At 51.5% G+C, this 19,926-nt stretch overlaps 8 protein-coding genes across 8 annotated transcripts; 4 read left to right on the top strand and 4 right to left on the bottom strand.

The window, feature by feature from the left end:
* Positions 1 to 2,481: 2,481 nt before the first annotated feature.
* On the top strand, positions 2,482 to 2,925 carry CDV56_102641 (uncharacterized protein; the record flags this gene model as incomplete). Its single annotated transcript, XM_026756260.1, has 1 exon — positions 2,482 to 2,925. The coding sequence occupies one exon, from the start codon at positions 2,482 to 2,484 to the stop codon at positions 2,923 to 2,925; it is 444 nt and encodes a 147-aa protein (XP_026609952.1).
* A 903-nt stretch (positions 2,926 to 3,828) lies between these two features.
* CDV56_102309 (cytochrome P450) lies at positions 3,829 to 5,499 on the top strand (the record flags this gene model as incomplete). The annotated part of the gene is made up of 3 exons (XM_026755928.1): positions 3,829 to 4,429; positions 4,493 to 5,384; positions 5,448 to 5,499. 3 exons carry the CDS (start codon positions 3,829 to 3,831, stop codon positions 5,497 to 5,499), a joined length of 1,545 nt encoding a protein of 514 aa, XP_026609951.1.
* A 681-nt stretch (positions 5,500 to 6,180) lies between these two features.
* Positions 6,181 to 8,854, bottom strand: CDV56_101845 (carotenoid oxygenase family protein; the record flags this gene model as incomplete). Its single annotated transcript, XM_026755464.1, has 12 exons — positions 6,181 to 6,214; positions 6,266 to 6,321; positions 6,966 to 7,207; positions 7,253 to 7,315; positions 7,375 to 7,482; positions 7,545 to 7,591; positions 7,651 to 7,782; positions 7,834 to 7,913; positions 7,976 to 8,068; positions 8,130 to 8,272; positions 8,332 to 8,650; positions 8,723 to 8,854. The coding sequence occupies 12 exons, from the start codon at positions 8,852 to 8,854 to the stop codon at positions 6,181 to 6,183; spliced, it is 1,449 nt and encodes a 482-aa protein (XP_026609950.1).
* A 991-nt stretch (positions 8,855 to 9,845) lies between these two features.
* CDV56_101463 (NADPH cytochrome P450 oxidoreductase family protein) lies at positions 9,846 to 11,643 on the top strand (the record flags this gene model as incomplete). The annotated part of the gene is made up of 4 exons (XM_026755082.1): positions 9,846 to 10,580; positions 10,781 to 11,185; positions 11,250 to 11,528; positions 11,629 to 11,643. 4 exons carry the CDS (start codon positions 9,846 to 9,848, stop codon positions 11,641 to 11,643), a joined length of 1,434 nt encoding a protein of 477 aa, XP_026609949.1.
* A 524-nt stretch (positions 11,644 to 12,167) lies between these two features.
* On the bottom strand, positions 12,168 to 13,975 carry CDV56_101105 (aldehyde dehydrogenase family protein; the record flags this gene model as incomplete). Its single annotated transcript, XM_026754724.1, has 6 exons — positions 12,168 to 12,456; positions 12,515 to 12,916; positions 12,966 to 13,268; positions 13,341 to 13,455; positions 13,512 to 13,655; positions 13,714 to 13,975. The coding sequence occupies 6 exons, from the start codon at positions 13,973 to 13,975 to the stop codon at positions 12,168 to 12,170; spliced, it is 1,515 nt and encodes a 504-aa protein (XP_026609948.1).
* Positions 13,976 to 14,395: 420 nt separating this feature from the next.
* CDV56_100913 (uncharacterized protein) lies at positions 14,396 to 15,240 on the bottom strand (the record flags this gene model as incomplete). The annotated part of the gene is made up of 3 exons (XM_026754532.1): positions 14,396 to 14,916; positions 14,981 to 15,006; positions 15,059 to 15,240. The coding sequence occupies 3 exons, from the start codon at positions 15,238 to 15,240 to the stop codon at positions 14,396 to 14,398; spliced, it is 729 nt and encodes a 242-aa protein (XP_026609947.1).
* A 295-nt stretch (positions 15,241 to 15,535) lies between these two features.
* CDV56_100568 (cytochrome P450) lies at positions 15,536 to 17,358 on the bottom strand (the record flags this gene model as incomplete). Its single annotated transcript, XM_026754187.1, has 5 exons — positions 15,536 to 15,593; positions 15,665 to 15,753; positions 15,805 to 16,654; positions 16,714 to 17,065; positions 17,115 to 17,358. 5 exons carry the CDS (start codon positions 17,356 to 17,358, stop codon positions 15,536 to 15,538), a joined length of 1,593 nt encoding a protein of 530 aa, XP_026609946.1.
* Positions 17,359 to 17,686: 328 nt separating this feature from the next.
* On the top strand, positions 17,687 to 19,548 carry CDV56_100118 (cytochrome P450; the record flags this gene model as incomplete). Its single annotated transcript, XM_026753737.1, has 4 exons — positions 17,687 to 17,903; positions 17,962 to 18,216; positions 18,276 to 19,074; positions 19,149 to 19,548. The coding sequence occupies 4 exons, from the start codon at positions 17,687 to 17,689 to the stop codon at positions 19,546 to 19,548; spliced, it is 1,671 nt and encodes a 556-aa protein (XP_026609945.1).
* Between the last annotated feature and the right edge of the window lie 378 nt (positions 19,549 to 19,926).

Raw genomic sequence — 19,926 nt, 5'->3', positions numbered from 1 at the left:
ATCTTAGAGTTTATACTTGAATTAAAAGGCCAACAAAATTTCAATGAATTCTATCTTGATTTGGTGGCAGCCCTGTACCTAAGAAAGAAGCACGGAACTGTACCATGCCAAGACAGCTACTATACCTGATATAGTCAACACCCTAACGGAACTCTAGTACAGTTCCCGACCCCTTGTGGGTTAGGGCCAGGAACCTATTCCGTCTGATGATGAAGTGGTTCTTCCTTTACCTGACACGCAACAGCATATCTCTGGACGAAATCGGAAGTGTACAAGGCGTGAGGATGATCAGTTCCTTCATTATTAGTCGTTAGAGAAGAAATAGAAGGGCAATTAAAGATGATTTTCTTAAAATTCTTATTCTTCCACTCTTCGACTATACATATAAAGTATATACAGTTTGAATACCTATAAATACAAGATGGGACTACATAATTAATGCATATCACATGATCTAGAATGTTTGTCTGGTTTGTCTACCCAACTGGGTTACCCAAAACCCAGTTAGGTTCTATATAAAAGCCCAGAACCCAACTCAGAACACCCCCCTTAAGCCCAAAACCCAGCCCAAGTTGGGTTTGATACATGTTTCAGTTGGGTTACCCGGAACACCTGCCTAGGTCTAACCCTAAGGATACACCGAAATACCTCGAGACATTACATTCGGCTGCTCATACGTTTACGCCGCGGACAATTCCTAATTTCGACGACTTTATCAAGCAAGACCTCCTCCTAGCTCTTGACCTCGAGGTCTGTTCATCATTTCGATTGCAAGAGGGAGACAGACTCAGGCTTGCCACTTCAATCAGGCCGAGGCAAGGTCCTATCTTCCTATCATATAAGGATACTAGTGTTACGGGGCGCCCTCACAAGGGACCAGGAGGAAATCTACGGGGAGTTACAGGCCCTCTCCGATTCTAAGTTGCGGTGAAGGGTGATGCTTCTTGAACATATATCTTCTGCAGGAAGTTTGCATCGAGCATGCATTTAACCCGTGGTTTGCAAGGATGATGTAGCTCGTATCTGTAAGAGGATTCAGCTGAGTCTGCAAAGAGAGTTTAGCGAGGACGATCCGATAGCGAAGCCCCCTCGAGTCCATTGTGTCTTAGTCATGTTAAATAGCCTTGGGGAGTTGTGCATTATAATCCCCAAGAATCAGTCTTGTCCTGAATCTGATTACATTGTTCCTCCCTCAAGCATATTTGCTTCTTTTTACCTGGTTGACGGATTCTCATCCAGTATACTGCCCTTTATAACTAGCCGCTAGGAAATCAAGGATATCACGAAGTGGTTTACGGTCAAGAGATAGAGTAAGTGCCACGCTAGCGTTATTATTAGTCTACTAGAATAGTAAGTAAACTGTATACTATATAATACTAGAAATTTGATTGAAATTATAACGGGCCAGAAGCCGGTAGTAAACCATATACTATAGCCATATCCCGTCATTGGATTTCTGCAGAAACCATCGCTAGTCCGGACATCGCCTTTGGCAGAAAGGATCCTATCCCGTTTCCCTATAGAGACGGGAACGATTCTCTTCCTTTCCACAGGATTACTATAAACAGCATGTTGGCCTAGCTTATATTGAATCAATTCTGCTATAGCCCTTCATAGAAATATAGGTCTCTCGGCTAGATTAGCCTACTAATTAGCCTGCTACCCCCTCTACCGCTTTTCTCTCTGCCGTCCTTGCTATTCCTCCCAATTTTCTTGAGTTGGCCGCTCGCAGATTTGAAGGATCGGTAAATCCCCTGCCTGTTTTAAATTCCTCCTATCTGTATACTGGTAGAGGATAATTGGCCTCCCGCAAGCTACCCATGGGCGTTCTTTCTGTTTGCGAATATAATGCCGATTCCATGATTTCACGAAGGTATTAATGCATGAACGTATCGTAGGCATAAAAATCGCAAGAAGAGCAACTTGATCAGGTATACTCGATATAGAAAAGAGATGCTCGTCTCGAAGGGTCGCGAAGTAGCTCTAGTAAAATAAGAAAATTATTAATAGAGAATAATTATAATCCTCGATAATTCAGAATAGTTCCGGAAGACTTGCGGAAGAGAAAAGTTCGAGAACTCGACACTCACTCGCCATACAAAGATAGCTGATTTTGATAGCTGTGCCCACCAACTCTCGATACGAGTATTCTCAGTACTCCGACCGTAGGAATAACTGTCGGTATGTGGGATTTCTGGATCAGCCACACGCCTAAGAGCCCAGTGAGCATCTCCAAGAAGAATTGATGTACTTTGGCGTTGTGAATACAGGCTACTCGGGCTCGGTGGGTCTCTTACACGTCATATCATGTTGGCTCCTCCGACTGGTCATCAGTTCTTTATTCCTTCAATCCTGCGCCAGATGGGATTCACCGCAGCAGCTGCCTAGGTACGCTCAGTCCCCATCTTCCTGGTCGCGGCTATTTTACAGCTTACTGTGGCATACCTGACCGATTGCTACCTCCACCGATATGGCTTCACGATGTTGGGAGTTTCGGTCAGCACAGTTGGCTATATCTTGCTCTTGAACCAGAAGAGCGCAGCCATCTCAGCCGGAGTCCAATATTTTGCCCTTTTCCTCACCATCAGCGGCGGATTTGTCACGCAGCCGATTACACTCGCGTGGTTGGCCAACAACGTCAGTGGGCATTACAAGAGGAGCGTGTCATCCGCGATCCAGATTGGTTTCGGAAACTTGGGAGGGATTGTGGCCAGTTTTATCTACTCCGAGCCCCCGTATTACAAGGTAGGGTATTCCACTAGCCTGGGAATGCTCTGGCTTTGTGGTGTTTGTTGCACCGCCATGTTTCTTGGTGCGACTCTGGAGAATAAGAAAAGAGACAAGGGCGGAAGGGACTACAGGTTTAATGAGGTGGATCTTGACAACATGGGAGACGCTCATCCGACATTCCGATTCACCACTTAGGAGACAGCGTTCAAGGTCTTGAACAGGGTCATAAAGACTGTGTTTCAGCCATATCTGGTAGAATAGTGTATTCTGTCCACGGTCTTTAACCGCATTTGAAGTCATGCTTCTGTGATTTGTGGTTGTGTGTCCTGTCCTCAAGGCTTGAACGATTGGGGATAGTAGAATGTTGGTCAAACAAAGCCCAAGCTAAAGGTGATATGAGATTTCGTTTGACAAATGCCGAGTTCATGTCTGCAAGCGAGTATTGGTCAGGCAGGAGTTTGTTGATAGAGGACCGCTTAGCATCCAGGTTTTATACCACCCACCAACAGTCGGATTCGATGGCGCATCTGTTATGAGCATATACTTCGAGACGTGGAATCTACAGTTGTTACCTGTTCTGCTGTTCGGTAGCTGCCGTGAAACCGGCAAAGCTGGGTGCTGGATGTCACGGATGAAGCCAGATGTTTTGCCACATAACAGCGCACTGCAGGACCTCTAGCCTGAATCTTTTTACATTCGGTGCATATCCATCGTGCTCCATCAGGGTCAACTATAGGATAGGGTTATAGAGTCTTTGCCACGAGATACACATGTAGGAAATGGCTGAAAAGAGCATCCCCCACCTGGTTTGAAGGCATCTCCATCAACCAACCCCCACATCGGCCTATGGAGACAGTGGCGACATGGATGTGGGGATGCAAGTAGCCTGAATGCTCGCCAAGAGGGCAAATGTTGTTTCTCTCGTCAGGGCACGCAGATGCCGAGCGGGCACAAGAGCATTACCTTAGACTCACTCCGTGTGGGGGGTGGGGCTGCTCCCTGCCTACCGACGAAAGACTCGATGTAAAAGGTCATCAAGACAAACCTTCAAAGACTGGTGTCAATGATCCCTACCGTTGCCCTCTACGCTACGCGACAATGGCATCTGAGACAAACCTTTCGAGCCGTTCACAGGCTTATCTCGAGCTCTTTCACGAATGGCAAAGTGCACACCCTCTCGCAGCTTTGACCACGGCTACATTAATCGCGACATCTCTGCTGTTCGCATCATACGTCCTGTACGCTCGATCGTTGTCGCCGCTGGCCAAAATCGACGGGCCGTTCTGGGCGTCTCTCACTCGCCTCTGGCTTGTGAAGCATTCTCGCGATGGCGACATGCACCGGGTCATAATCGCCGCGCACAAACGCTATGGGAGTCTTGTCCGGACCGGCCCCTCAGAAGTCAGTGTTGCCGATCTCGGCGCCATCAAGAAGATATACGGCGCGGGGACCAAGTTCCGGAAGAGCGACTGGTACAGTGTCTGGCAGGGGCGCCGGAAGTTCGATATTTTCCCCGAGAGGGATGAGAAGATTCATGGGGCGCAAAGGAGGCTCGTAAGTCATTTATATGCGATGAAGTCCCTGTTGCAGTACCAGGATAAGGTAAACGAGGCCATCGAAGTCTTTGTCAAGAGGATCCAGGATCATGGGAGACAAGACCCGCTGAACCTAGGCCTATGGGTTCAGTTTTTCGCTTTCGGTAAGTCCAATACCCTACCCTGTACAGCCCCTCACAGGCCACCGTCTAATACATCTTTGACAGATGTCATTGGAGCCATTACCTTCTCCAAGCGTTTCGGCTTCCTTGAAGCGGGCAGCGACAACGGACAGTTCAAGATCCTGGAACGCGCCCTTCGCTCTGGTGCATGGGTGGGACAGATGCCATGGGTATACTGGCTTAATGAAGCCCTGACGCCGTACATAGGCAATTGTCTCGATGTCATGGTGCGACATGGCTCGGTGAGACAGTTCGCCAAAGCTCAAGTTGACGATCGGTTGGCGAAGGATAACACGTCGTACACTGATTTGCTTGCACGGTTCTTCGATGTCAACAGGGGAAAGCCTTCAGACTTTGACGACACTGCTGTGCTGTCAATGGCTACCTCGAATATTTTTGGTGGCTCCGATACGACTGCGATTGCTCTGCGAGCGATCATCTGGTACGTCCTTAAGAACCCACGCTGCAAGCAGAAACTCGTGGAAGAGATCAGTGAGCGCCGGCGAAACGGTCAACTGTCCTTCCCAGTAGCCCTCGAAGAGGCAGAAGATATGCCATATCTGCAAGCATGCATGTACGAGGCCTTGCGTCTGCACCCTGCGGTTGGCATGTCTCTTCCTCGGGTTGTGCCCGACGGGGGCATTGAGATAGATGGACGCTTCATCCCAGCCGGCACGACCATTGGCGTCAATCCTTGGGTCGCGCATCGGGATGAGAGGATCTTCGGGAAGAATACCGAAGAGTTCAGACCGGAGAGGTGGCTCGTCGAGGACAAGGCCGAGTTGGAACGATATTTCTTCGCTTTCGGGAACGGCGCCAGGGCGTGCCTGGGTCGCAACATCAGTTGGATGGAGATGAGCAAGCTGGTTCCAACACTCTTTTCACGGTTTGACATGTCGCTTACAAACAACAACGCAGAGTGGACGGAGAAGTGCTGGTGCGTCCACTTCCTATCCCTGCTAAGTCTACGCTCCCGTGCTAATTAAACCTTTCATCGCAGGTGGTTTGTCAAACAAGATAATGTCTACGTTAAGTTTGCTCCTTTAGAATAAAGGTCTGGATTAAAATCCGCCGCGCGCGCCCGAGAGCGTTGCAGGACAAGGTAACAACGTTGGAGGGCTAGTATAGGAGACAGACGCAACAGATTTTCTCATTATTATTGTAACGCATTGGCAAGAGTACAATACTTATGAATTGCGAACGAATAAAGTGATACTGAAGATGGGCTGGCTAGAAGCACTTTCGCCCGTGTCCATCGCTCTGGGCACAGCTAGGCAAAACCACGTCAGAGGTCAATCTGCACTTTGTGTTCGAGGTGGCGTGGATGATTGACAGCGCTCTTCAATGACCCGCAACCGAACCTGCCGTGCGGATTCTTGGCTGTTATGAGATATCGAAGGTGAGCTACCATGACGTGAAAAGGCAGACTTGCCAAACCTGTTAGAATGGCCGAAGGCAACACGGACAATGCCCTGAAACTGCTACTTCGGTAATACTTTCCCAAGTAACCAAAGGGGAGGAGACAACTACAATCAAATTAGAGTATCTGGGCTTGAGTTGATGTGTTGTAGAGCATTGGGGAGTCTCGATGTTCTTTCGAGAGACGCTGACGCAGAAGGAACTCAAGGATGTTGCCACACGGGGGCATGATTCCACGCACAGAAGAGTGTCTGTCACTCTAGAAGAACGTCCAAACTATGCTTCATTCATTGTACAGCATTGTAAAGACCGTGTTACTTCCGGTATGTCGACCCTTCCGCGGCAAGCCTGCGCACGAAGCAAACTGAGAACAACCACACAGCAATCCTTCCGTCATACCTTGGTAGCTCAGCGGTGATGTTGAGTAATGTCAGAGCAAGCTGATACAGTATGGACTAGTATGCATATTAGCGAATGAGATCAAGCGGAACCAGCATCATGTGAATAAGATGGTTGATTGAATCAAAGTAGAAGATGCCCCGGAGCAGGTTGAAATACCCCCTGAATGTCTCTGGTACTCGGGGTTACAACGGCCCGGTTACCGGAAAATCCAAATTACCATACGAAATATAAGGAAATGTAGATCAATCAGTCATCCTCCTGTCCTAGCGGTAAGTTACCGCTCCATTCTCTCGACAAGTAATAACTCTGACGCCTATATGTGTGAATAAAGCTTCGGCAAAGGCTCAATAAAATCGCCAGTTCCAGGGATCCTCTCAGCATCAACCCAGTTTCCATGTACAGCAGATCGTGTCCCTGAATCATGTCAGCACGTGTTCAATATCGGGGGTTCCGGTTCCCCGCAATGGCTGAAGGAAATAACGCACGGAAGGGGAGTAGAATCCTGGCGACGATGTTCTGGAAGTCCTTGGTGTCTTGAATGATCTGCGACAGTACCTCCATGTCAGCATGTAAAAGGTCTCGACTGGCTTCAGTATCATGCATATAATCACTCTCATGAAGGGGGACAACGTGGGAAGAATGCAGGCTAGATACAATCGAGAGGAATAAGGGGTGAGTGGCAGTCCACAAGACTTACCACTTCGTTCCTCAATTTCGGAACATTGTCGATCATAGTGATCAGGAACCCGTCTCCCTCGGGTGCTCCCGGATACCGTGGGCTGAAACAAGGCTCTTGGACCAGTACGTCCGGTCCTGGCGACATGATCTCCAGTTTCTTGGTTTCGTAGTCGAATCGGCCAAGGCAGTTAAGCCCGCGGTAAAGGAGAGCTGGGTCGGCCACGGACTTGGGGTCGAAGCAATCGAAAAATGTATAGCGGGCTGTTGCCTGTTAGTTATCTCGGCCAGCTCGTTTAGAGAACTTACATCGTTTGGTCAAGAATCGCTCATCTATGCGGGGAAATTCGCAGGGGAGGTCGACCAGAATCTCTAGGTGGGTGTCAACTCCAGTACTTGACGGGTATACAACTCTCCTGGGTTCGTTTTACCTGGGTTTTCCACTTTCTCCGAAGCCGCATCAGGGCTGATGGTGAACCTGACGTAGTTGACCGTGACTGGCTTTGGTTCACTAGTTGATGTACAACTTCTCTTGATTGCTAGCAGAAGATGGGTCAGCGGGCGTGTGCCACAGTCTGTGTGGCACATTGTGCGGGCTTACGTAGAAAGGGGAACGCGTTGTTTGACGCAATCGTTGTGTCGAAAATGCTGTCACGATGACATTCAGAGAGCCGTTGAAAGTTAAGTGAGGGACTACTGCTACTCACATGTTTCCCTGTTCTTCCCACGATGCGCCAGTATGAATTGGCATTGAGTTCTTCCAGTGAAAAGTCCGCACGGGTTTGCCCATGTCCTTAGGGACCACGTAAAAGTACGTCGGCAGGTCCTCGTCGTAGGTCCTTGCCAGTGGAAGTCAGCACCATGAAAAGCTTGAACGGGACCTGTCCTACCAGAGGTGACCATCCTTGGTCTTCAGTTGCTCATAGCTCGTACGGAAGGGCATCTGCTGCAACACAACGTAGTTCTTGGTCTGAGGAAGGAAGAGTTAGTGAGAAGTCCAGGGTACAGTGGTAGAGTAAATCCCCAACATACAATCACACAGTCGTGGACGAACCCGTTGATGGGCCTTTCGAATGGTCGTTCGAGGGTCTTCTTTCCATCCTTATCAAGAATCCACACAGTACACTATGACAAAGCCATCAGCGAATAGGAGCTTTATAGTCACCACACGAGAAGGATTCCTTACATCATTGCTCTCAGCTCCCTTGATGCCGTAGCCGTAGCCGATGAGATCACCCGTGTCAGGATCAATCTTGGGGTGCGCTGTGTAGGGCCCATTCATCGGGAGCTGGCCAGGAAAAGGGTTGTGGCCAACGGTGGTCATGGTAGCTGTTTTCATGTCTCAGCTCCTAAATCGCCTTCGTGCGTACTTGAGGGAGGGGGCTCACTTGGGTCAAGCTCATACGGTGCCCCTAGTTCACCCAAGGCAAGCAGCTTCCCTGCATGGACAATGACATTTGTGTTGGCCACATTGTCCTCCAAGGACCTGACGCAGGGGTGGTGGGAAAAGGGGGTTCTCATAACCCCAAACATGGCTCTCCCAGCCTTGCGCTCGGCCAGAAAACGCTCCGTCAAGACATATCGCTGCTTGAACGAGGCTTTTCCGTCTTGAATACGAAACGCGCTGATATTGCCGTCGGCATCGAACGGTGTGGTCTTTGTGCCGCCCTCGTAATAGTCACGCTCATAATACGGATCATGGGAAACCTAAACGTTCACAAAGTCAGGTTGTGTACGCTACCGGCGGCATGGCCTGGAGGGACTGTTGACGCTACTTACACGATAGAAAGTACCGCGAAGCTCCAGAGGGATTTCACCCTCGACCTCGAGGTCGTCAAGTTCTACGTGGGCTCGGAAGGGCCGTGAGGCGCCGGCGAAATCCTCGTAATTACTAGACAGGGCGTGCACCATGATGGCTTGAGTACGATACTAAGCTGTAACGAGATGGAGAGTAGTGTCTGGAAGAATTCCCGTTGTCTGAAGGATGCAATGATGTCTGCTTACAACACAGGCAAGGTGGGTGATAAGATACAATTTCAACACTGACTGCGAAGAGGCCCATGATCTTTATACAGATACTTTGAGTCCCGCCAAGTGAGCAGCCACAACTTTGACGCCCTCTTTTGTTCGTCCCTCTGCCGTCGGCATGATGTGGGGTAAACCTGTATGTCATCAACAATGGCTTGCTACGCGCATCCTAGCAAAAGCTTGGCCAGCACTCATGTGGTGGGGAGTGGAGTTTATGCCGAGTGGGGTAATTTGTGAGCCCCAAGCCTCCGGCTATGATGAGATGCGAGTACAGCAATCACTAAGCAAGTGGACCGCCAAAACGCAGTTTTTACTAAGTAGATTCACCGCCTACACTCCCGCCTACCCCCCCTAACAAAGGTTTTGGCAGATAAAGAAACGAATCCATACAATGGAATGCTGCCCAGAACTCATTCAGAGTAAAAATGCTCCGTTTAGGATCCTCAATATTCCTCCCACGTATTCAAATGCTATGCAGGGCCACTCCTCACTCAGCAGTCCCCCCCACGATATCATCCGCTAAGTGATGATACCCCACACGTGCTGGTGTCTGGAGCTTCCCCCCCGGCCCAGCATCATCGTTTTGCGGAGGATCAACACACCACCCCACCTCTTCCGTCGGCAGCACGGCAAACCTGGTGGATCGCGAAATCCGGGGAGGAGGCGTGAACCCGTTCCGCGCAGTCTAATGTGTTGCGATATTCAACTTGGCCGATGAATATTTACTGTCGTGCTATAGCGGCCACTTTTTCATCGTCTCAATCTTAGTCACCCCCACATGCCCATCAGGAGTCCCATCTCTGTGTTGCTACGACCGTGTGAGCAACTCAAATTATCAGCCTCGCTTAGACGGCTCTTGACGATTTACCCCAACATGGAAGCCCCTAGTGTTCTCAACCTCGTCGTCTCCATTGCTATCCTATTAGCATGGACCTCTTACCGATGGTTTGGTAAACTCTCGACGAACACCAAAGGCGATCACTTTGCAACCACTGACACTAAGCCTGGCGGTCTGAGAGACGTTGTTGCCACCCTGGACGGCTCTGGAAAGGACTGCATTGTCTTTTATGGATCACAGACCGGTACCGCCGAACAATTCGCGTCAAAACTAGCCCACAAGGGCAAAACCAGATTCGGCCTCCAGACTATGGTAGCCGATCTCGAGGAGTATGACTTTAGCAACCTGGATTCTATTTCCAACAAGTTCGTCGTCTTCATACTCGCTACCTATGGAGAGGGAGAGCCCACCGATAATGCTGTTCAATTCTACGAGTTCATCACTCGCGACGACCACACCTTTTCTAAACCAGATCCGCCATTGCAAAACCTTAAATACGCAGCATTCGGTCTTGGAAACAATACCTACGAACATTACAATGCCATTGTGCGGAACACTGATATCGCTCTTGGGAGGTTGGGTGCCTCTCGGATTGGGGACGTCGGCGAGGGCGATGATGGATCCGGCACGACGGAAGAAGACTTTCTCGCTTGGAAAGAGTCTTTCTGGGCCGCTTTATCGAAAAGACTGGGTCTCACTGACCGTGACAACGTTTACGAACCTTCTTTGAGCATCACTGAGAGGGCCGAGATGTCTGTCCAAGCCCCCGAGGTATGCCTCGGCGAATTATCCCCAGCGCATCTAGGCGGTCATTTGAGGGGCCCGTTCGATGCACATAATCCTTACGTTGCCCCTATTGTGGCTACCGGGGAGCTTTTCAACGCCACCGACCGGAACTGTCTGCATGGATAGAGGGGTTGCCCAAGCTACAACCTCGGTATTACTCTATTTCTTCATCCTCTCTTGTCCAGCCCAAGACCGTCTCTATCACAACTGTTGTCGAAAAGAAGGCGATTCCCAGCCAGGGGCACGAGTTCTTCGGCGTGACTACCAATTATCTTCTTGCTCTCCACCGGTCCAAGGCCGGCGATGTCAGCCCAGGAGACATTTGCCGGACATATGACATAGGTGGGCCAAGGAACAGATACAGCGGAATCCGGGTTCCCATTCACATCCGCCAATCCAACTTCAAGTTACCTCCAGATTCTTCAAGACCAATCATCATGATTGGTCCCGGAACCGGTGTTGCCCCGTTCCGTGGTTTTCTCCAAGAGAAGGACAAACAGGCGAGGGACGGGGTTCCAGTGGGCAAGATGTTGCTCTTTTTCGGATGTAGGAACGCTCAGGAGGACTTCCTGTACAAGGCAGAGTTTGAGGTGAGATCTAAATCTTCGATTCTTGGAGAGAATAGCCAGTTGACCTTGGTAATCTCTGTCGCAGGCTTATTCAGAGGCTCTTGGCGCTGGGTTCGAATTTATCACTCCTTTCTCTCGCCAAGGACCCAAACAGGTTTATGCTCAGCACCGTCTGAGGGAACGGGCCGCCGAAGTCAACTCCCTTCTCGAAGAAAGCGGCTACCTGTATGTTTGCGGCGATGCTGCAAATATGGCTCGGGAAGTTCACAGCACCGTGGAAGAAATCATTGAGGAGCAGCGCCGCGTGCCCAAGTCGACAGCTCAGGAAATCGTGACAAGCCTGAGAGCAGCGGGTAGATATCAGGTGAGGCTTTTGTCCCTTCTTGCAATGTCCACTTCAGCGCGGCCCTTGAGGCTTCACTCTTGAACATGTTACCGAGTCAGAATGTGCTAACGAGTAACAGGAGGATGTCTGGTAATGAGAATGACCGGGGGGAGTTGCGTCTGACAGGCACAGGTGGCTAAAAACTAGTGATAGACGATTTAATTTAAAGTTTTCTTCCCTTTTTCGGCGAGTCAAATATATGCTATTACGTTGAGTACTTGACCATTAAAGTCTTGAGGTCTGTACCAAAAAGCGAAAACCATGCAAATCCAAGGTCGGCCATCGGACCTGCCCTCAAATCAGTTGCCAGAGCATAGGACCAGGAATTTAATGGGCTAGCCCCCCATGTTTCATCTTCTTCGTCACTCAACAGAACCAAAGTTTCTGTATCAGACGAAGGGGATGGCATCAAACAGCCTGGATGAACTTGGTCATTCAAGATCGGAGCTTCCAAGCCAACCGAAACAGATTTTTCTAACACTTCATCCAGAATTTTGCAGTACGAGTAAACAGTTGAGGCGGGAACACAAGTTTTCATTCAGATATCGATTTTGTACTTATTGTCATCATGTCTGTCTGTATTGAGTCAAAAGTCATATCCAACTTAGGCAAAAGTCCTCAACTGAGATCCACAAAGACAGTCTTGGTCTCTGTCCAGATATCAAGCCCTTCCGAGCCGAGCTCTCTGCCGGTACCAGAACCTTTAGTCCCTCCAATCGGAAGGTTCTCACAATGATACGGTGAGGTGGTGTTGATGCCAATGGTTCCAGCCTCAAAGTCTTTAGCAAAGTGAATTGCGCGACTGATATCGCGCGTGAAAACGCTCGCGTATAAGCCATACTCGGAGTCATTTGCCTCCGATATAGCCTCGTCTTCCGTGTCGAACGGGATTACGCAGACAACAGGTCTATGTGAGCGGCTGTTAGCAAAACACCGCCACGTAGGCAGACGCTGGCAGTACCCACCCGAACACTTCCTTTTGCACAATATCGCTGTTCTTTGGCGGATCCCAGATAATCACAGGGTCGACGAAGCAGCCCTTCTGCTCAGTTGGAACATCTCCCATGGAAAAGGAGCATGCCTCTTGCTTGGCCCCCTCCAGGAACTCTTTGATGGTGTTGAATTGTTGACGATCTGCCACTGGACCAGATGTAGTCTTGGGGTCTAGAGGATCGCCAACGTGACCTCTCACTTGAAGGATCTTATCCTTGTACATGCTTAGAAATTGAGTCGCCACCGACCTGTGTACGTAGACTCTGGTACTGGCCATGCAAATCTGACCAGAGTTGAACATGATGGAGAAGGCGGCAGCCTGGGCAGCCTTTTCAAGGTCGGCATCCTCGAAAACAACCAAGGGGCTCTTTCCGCTGCGACCTTGTCAGAATGATAGTGGTGAAAATATGTCTGGAGCCATACCCCAATTCAAGCGTGCAGTCCTTCAAATTTGATTCAGCGGCCGCTCGCTGAACAAGCTTGCCCGTCCGGGCACTTCCCGTAAACGAAATCTTGCGGATCTTCATATGGCGAGCAAGGCAGTCGCCGCAAGGCTTGCCAAGCCCCGACAAGATGTTCAAAACGCCCGGCGGCAGCCCAGCCTGCTTGGCAAGGCGAGCGAAGAGGAGAGAAGTAAGTGGAGACTTCTCAGAGGATTTCATGACCAGGGCATTCCCGGCAATGAGCGAGGGCCCGATCTTCATGCACATCATGATTAAAGAAACGCTGTGCCATTCCGGGTCAGCGTCTATTTAAGTAGGAACTCCAAGCCATGTCCGCGTTGAGCTCGCAACTTACTTCCATGGGATGATAGCTGCGGTGACGCCATACGGCTGCTTTAACGTCAGATTCAAATGGCTATCCGTGGCCAGCGAGGTAACACCCGCGATATCATGACCCTTTCCAGCGTAATCTGGTTCGGGGTTAGCACATCGACAACAATGCAAAGCCTAACGACGCGCAGCTTACATCTCAAGATCGAGGTGCCAATGATGTGGTCCACATAGTTGGAGACTGGCTTGCCCATCGAGATGGCTTCCAGGTACGCAAATTCGCCGACATGCTGGTCAATAAGGTCACATATCTTGAGCATCACGGCTCGTCTTTCCGAGGCTAGATGGCATGCCGGTCAGAGAGGTCGTCGATAGCATCGCACTTGTGGCTTGGGTACCTGAAACCTTTGCCCATGGCTTTGAGGCCCGGCTAGCAGCCTCTACAGCCAAATCGACGTCTTCGGCCTGGGCCGCCGAAACATTGGCTGAGAGGTTTCCTGTGGCGGGGCTGATCAGGGGAAATGTCTTGTTACTTCTCGACGGTTGGAATTCGCCGTCAATGAAGTGGCGGGTCTCTATCGGGTAGGTTGGAGACTGGGCACCAGACTGCCCGTTACCAGCGTCGGCCGCGAGGTAGGTGGAGGCAAAGCTTTTCATCATCGTGTCTCAAACGGGGGCTTCGAAAGCGTATGGCTGGCCAAGAACAACGAACCGAACAGTGTCCCATGAGATCATTTGTACAAAGGACTGGATCGAGTGGCTTGACAAATCGTGTGGAATTTCCCCGCACCCCACATACGGCTTTCTGGGGAAGAACCTAATTGGATTGGTAAGGACGGAAGAATCACTGTGGACAGGGACGTCGGATCTGTGTGGGGTAAAAGGCCAGCAACCGGACCGCCGGAGACGATGAGGGCGACGTTCCACGCAGCATGGGTTTAGTTAGCATCTCGACTCATCAAGGCTCAGGGATGGCCCATCGAAAAGCAGCTGAAGTTCGCATGCTAGCAGTTGTAGCGACCGGCAAATAATTTAGAGGAGGAAAGCCTTTCATTGCTTGCGAACTCGGAAAGAATATCTCTAAACTCTCAAGCTAATACTCTTCCCTTCCAACCATTGCTCGTACTTGCGGTGGAGAACCTCCTTCTCTGGCCCGTGGCTGTCCAAGTCCAGTCTTGGCGGGCATCCAATCTTGGTTTCCGCCCACGCGAGGTACTTGTAACCCGGGGGGAACCCAGCCACCTCGTCCTCCGGGATGTGGTAGACCCTGCTCGGGTTCACGGGATGGAAGCGGTCCTTGTCGAAGAGCAAGGTGAAATGGACCACGCCCCACCTGTTGGCACGCTTCTCCAAGAAGTAATAGAAGCGACAGTCAGTGTCGAGATCCATCTCGATCCCATCAAAGGTGAACCTGGCCGTGATGGTGGCCTTCATCTTGCAGCCGGCGCGACGAAGTTCGGGATCAATGTCGACCGAGTGGCCATTGATGCGGTGCAGTATGTACATGAAACTGTGCCCCTTGTCAAAGCCATCGGAAGATGCTGCGATGAATTCGTCGATGGTGCCCTGCTTCCAGGATGTGACGATGAATGCATCGTCAACTGAAGGACAAAGGGCGACATCAGCCACGTAGGTCACTCAGAGTAAAGAATATGGGGCACTCACAGAACATGGAGCGATATTCGGTCCACCTGGTATTTGTTAACATATGGAGACATGTGCAAGGGAAGCATGTGGCATTACTCGGCCGCGTCCCGATACACTCCCCATCCTTCGCAAATCTCCCTGATCTTGAAACGCTCCAGGGCCTCTGCGTCGAGAAACAGACCGCTGGAGTTGTTACGCAGCGCGCGTCGTGGCACTAGGTCAGGCAAATGGGTGACCGGGTATTGATAATCGGATCCCTGGCCCTTGTCTGAAGCCATCGTCACTCGTGGAGTTGCAGTTACAGTCAAGGGAGATTCTTCTCGTGCCGCTGTACTTTTTCCTCTTTATCCCTTGATAGTCACTTCAACTTGGGAGCCTGCATTACTAGAGTAACCACTCAGAGACTGCGAGGAATGTGGAGGTTGCGAACTCGAAGATAAAATGACTGGAAGACTACGCAATACAAAGGAAGGCCTCTCCTGATAACAAAATTCTCCACTTCCCCCATCGGCCATCCCCACCGCCACGACTGGGCGCTTATGCAGCCCCCATCGGCTTGCCTCCCCATGTTACCTAGTCTCGTCCCCGCCGAGTTCTCAGCCGGCAGATCAACCCTTGTTGAACGGGGAACCTGTTCATTGCCGCATTAGCATCATGTGGGGAAGAGCCAGAGTGACACCTGGCCGTAAGGTGAGGACTCACCAGTAGTTGACGGTTTCTAGATCTTTCTGCGGTGCGACCAGAGTGATGTCAAACTCGCGGAATAGCTGCGGTATCATCTTGGACGTCTCCTTCCCAGCCGTTAGCAGCGTGATGACAGCGTAGGAAGACTAGGCTCTTACCATCATGGCGATGTTTTTACCAATGCAGACGCGGCTCCCAGCCCCGAATGCAAGGGACGATCGCTCCATTTCCCTGAGCTGCTCCGGATCCGCGTCCAACCACCTCTCGGGCTGGAACTCGTCTGCATCCTCGCCGTAGACTCGCTTGTCCCGGCCGACAACCCAGGGGTTCATGCCGACGACGTAGCCTTCGGGGATGAACTTGCCACAGATGGTGGCGCCGCCTTTGGGCACATGTCGTTCCATGAGCATACCCACGCTCGGATGAAGCCTCATTCCCTCCTTGATGATGGCTTGCAGGTACGGCATCTGTCGCGCCTCGCTCTCTTTGACCGGGTCCGACAGCTTGCCCGCCTTGTCCAGCTCGTCGATTTCACGGAGCAGCCTGTTGTAGCAGACCGGGCTGGTAATCAGGTTGTGGATGATGGAGCGCAGGGCGATGGCAGTGGTGTCGCTCCCGGCGAGCACGTTGGTGCTGGTATGGTTTACAATGTCGGCGCTCCCGAAGGCGCCGCCATTCGTGCCACCGCGGACACCATCCTTCATCATCTTCTGGAACCGAACCAGGAAGTCGTCCCGGCCCTTGTTTACCTCTTCTGCCCCCATCTCGTTCATGCATTTGTTGGCAAAGTTGACAGCCGGGTTGAACGTTTCAATGGCGGGCATGACGATCGGTAGGAGAGGGTTGCCAGCCAGCAGCTTGTGAAGCCAGGGAACTTGCCCGACAACGGCGGCGTAGATGAAAAATGCGCCAATGGAGCTAATCACGTTGTCGACGTCCCTCGACTCTTCGATGAACCCGAGGGTTCTAGAGAAAGTGAGGTTGCCGATCACGTCAAAAGCGTACCATCTAGACATTGGGTCAGCATTGCGCGTCCTTGCTTGGTATACCAGAGGTCGGAAACATACTGGAGCCACTCCCCGAGGTCGAATGCTTGGTTCTCTCTCTCAAAGTTCTTTAGCTTTTCCATGAAGAGTTTCGAGACGTGATCTATCTTGGGCTCGAGCTCCGCTAGCGCGGCCATGCTATAGGTATGTGCCACCGGCCGCTTGATCCGGCTATGGTAGGCCTCGTCGCGAGTAGCGAAGAGATTCATCAGTGGCTTCTTTTCGTAGCGTGCTGCCTGGATTGGGTAGAAGGCAGTCTTGGTAAAGCCTCCGTTCACCGAATAAATCGTCTTGATGGCTGCCGGATCTCCGACGGAGACATGCTTGGGTCCCACGCGGACTAGAGGGCCATATTGACGATGGAGATTGATTGCTGGGTTTGCATTAGTTAGGGAACGCAAAGATGATGCGGTAGACCTCACTTGTGTACTGAGAGCGTCCCTTGTAGGTATCCCAGGTTTTCCATATGCTGGAGAAGCTTGCCCAGAAAGGTCCAGGGATACCCCGGAGATGACGGTCAAACTTGACAGACAGATAGTAAATAACGACCGTGGAAATAGCCACTGGTATCAAGTATGGCGCAACGTAGAGGTCATACTGATCCCGAAGGCGAGATTGGCCTGCTGGCACAAGCCAAGGCAGGGAAGCATCAGTGATAAGCCCCATCCTCGGTCACGGCAGCAGTGAAGAGGTCGTTGGAAAAGAACTTAAAAAAGGCAATATCAGGGCTACAAAGAGCCTTGACCCCATCAGATGACGAATTCAGTGCCCGCTTTGTATTAAATGCAGAGCAGGCTAAAAACAATGCCGCCTTAATCCGGACTATCCTGGGGTTGCCCAAGGACCCCCGCGGGCTCCCCTCCCCACATGTTCCGGACCGTGCATGTGGGAGAGCGGCATTTACCTTTGTTGCAAGGCCGGTATGTGGCAAGGATTTTGTCCCGTCAGCTTTCCAGTCATTGAAGAATAGAGCCTGTGCTCGTTTGTAGTGTCTATGTTGAGCCTACCGCTAGAATCCGACCAAGTTTTGGCCTTTAACAACGTCGACTGGTCGCTGGCATCTGTCTTTATTCACCTAACACTGTTTCTCGGCAGCAAAATGCTTCTTGTGTGGACTGCAGCTATTGTAGCCATTACGTGGCTGGCATCCGGGCTGATCGTTCCATCGTCCAAGACGAAACGCGGCCAAAAGCCCTTGCCTGGCCCACCAGGTACGTAAGTGCACTCAGTGCTGTCAATGGGCCATATCTGCTAACCATGACGCTCAAGGCAAACCACTAGTTGGAAACCTCTTTGGGATACCCCCATATCATTCTTGGCTCAAGTTCAAGGAATGGGCCGACAGCTACGGCCCGGTCTTCCGCCTCAACCTCGCGGGCCGGCAACACGTCGTGTTGTCGACCGAGAAGGTTGCCAATGATCTCCTGCGCGAGCGAGGGACTTATTATTCGTCGCGCGAGTTCCTGCCAATGGCATCTGGAATTGTCTCGCGCGAGATGAGGCCATTGCTTCTCCCGTACAATGGTGAGGTCAACGATGAGACAGCTTGCAGAGACGGGTACTAACCTGAACTTTCCCTGCAGACCGATGGCGCCGAGGTCGGAAGCTGATGCATCAGTTAACCATGCCATCGGCAGCCGACTCTTATCAACCTGTCCAAGACTACGAGTCCAAGAAACTACTCGTGTCCCTGCTCGAGACACCTGGCAAGTACGACAAATGGTTCGAGCTGTACGCCTCGGGAGTTGTTTTCCGGATTGGATTCAGCAAATGGATTGAAACTGGCGAGGAGCCCGCTGTCAAGAGAATCATCCAGGTCAACCATAATCTGGAGCGAGTCGCGTCCCCTGGAGCTTACCTGGTTGATTCGATGCCGTTTCTCAATAGCTTGCCCGAAGTGCTGGCCCCCTTCAAGAGAGAGGGGCGAAAATTGCACGAGGAAGAACTAAGTCTCTTCAGAGAACTGCAGTCTGACGTGCGGCGCGCAGTGGACAACGGCTCCGAAGCTCAGTCTTTCACACGCACCTTCCTCGAGAACAAGGACAGCTACCAGCTCTCCGATGACGAAGGGGCCTACGTCATTGGTACCTTGTTTGAGGCCGGAAGCGGCACAACAGCGGCGGCCATGATGTCGTACTGTCTCGCCATGTGCCACTTCCCCGAATGGCAGAAGAAGATGCAGGACGAACTGGATGAGCAGGTGGGTGATCGCATGCCCGAGTTCGAGGATATACCAAACCTGCCGACCGTGCGTGCTGTCATCAAGGAGGTGTTGCGGTGGCGCCCAGTCACAGCAGGTGGATTTCCTCACGAGCTGACCAAGGACGACGAGTACGATGGGTTTTTCTTCAAGAAGGGCACCATATTCCATCCTAACCAATGGTGAGTAACGTCCCAGCCCGGAAGGGGCAGACTCTGCTCGATGGTCGATGCTAATTTCATCACCTACTTCGCAGGGCAATTCACCGGGATCCGGCATTGTACCCCGACCCAGACAACTTCCGGCCGGACAGATGGCTAGACCCAAAGTTCCCAACCACGTACAGAGAGCCGTTGTCCAAGTTTCCCAATCTGCAGAACTTCAGCTGTTTCGGATTCGGGCGTCGTATCTGTCCAGGCCAGAACATCGCCGAGCGGTCTCTGCACATATTGACGGCTCGGATCGCCTGGGCAGGCAGCATCGCCAGGAAGAGAGGCTCCGACGGGAACGAGCTGCCACTGCCATTGTACGACTACACCAAAGGCTTCAACACCCAGCCAGAGCACTTTGAGTTTGACATGGTTGCGCGATCTCGGGCGCGGCATGAAGCCATCAAGGAATCTCTGAGGGAAGCGAGGTCGCGACGCCCTGCGTAGCCGAGCGGATGAGGGATGGCCATGGCAAAGCACGGGAGGCTATCAGATCAATGGCATTCATGTATCGTTTAGTAGACTCAATGGCAAACCCAGTGACATTATTTTCAACGGACGGCATCTACGCTGGCCTGGCCCACAGGTCCAAGATTGACTGGCCTCGGTCAAGGCTGGGGGTTCACAGTTCTGCAATATGTAGCATCTCTTGATCGAGATTATCGTAGTTCCACAGGGGGTCGACGGACAGGGGGCTGGCCCTGTCCCGGACGAGCGGCAACGAGTGGGAGCAGCGTGGAGGCGAGAGATGAGCACTGAATTACACAGCGTCGGGGAATGAATGCACTAACGCAGAGTAGCCCAGTGTCGCCCCGCACCCCGCAC

Source organism: Aspergillus thermomutatus (assembly GCF_002237265.1).
Source record: "Aspergillus thermomutatus strain HMR AF 39 chromosome Unknown NODE_384, whole genome shotgun sequence".
Taxonomy (NCBI): domain Eukaryota; kingdom Fungi; phylum Ascomycota; class Eurotiomycetes; order Eurotiales; family Aspergillaceae; genus Aspergillus; species Aspergillus thermomutatus.
The sequence above is the reverse complement of the archived record's forward strand: the minus strand, read 5'-3'. Positions and strand labels throughout refer to the sequence as shown.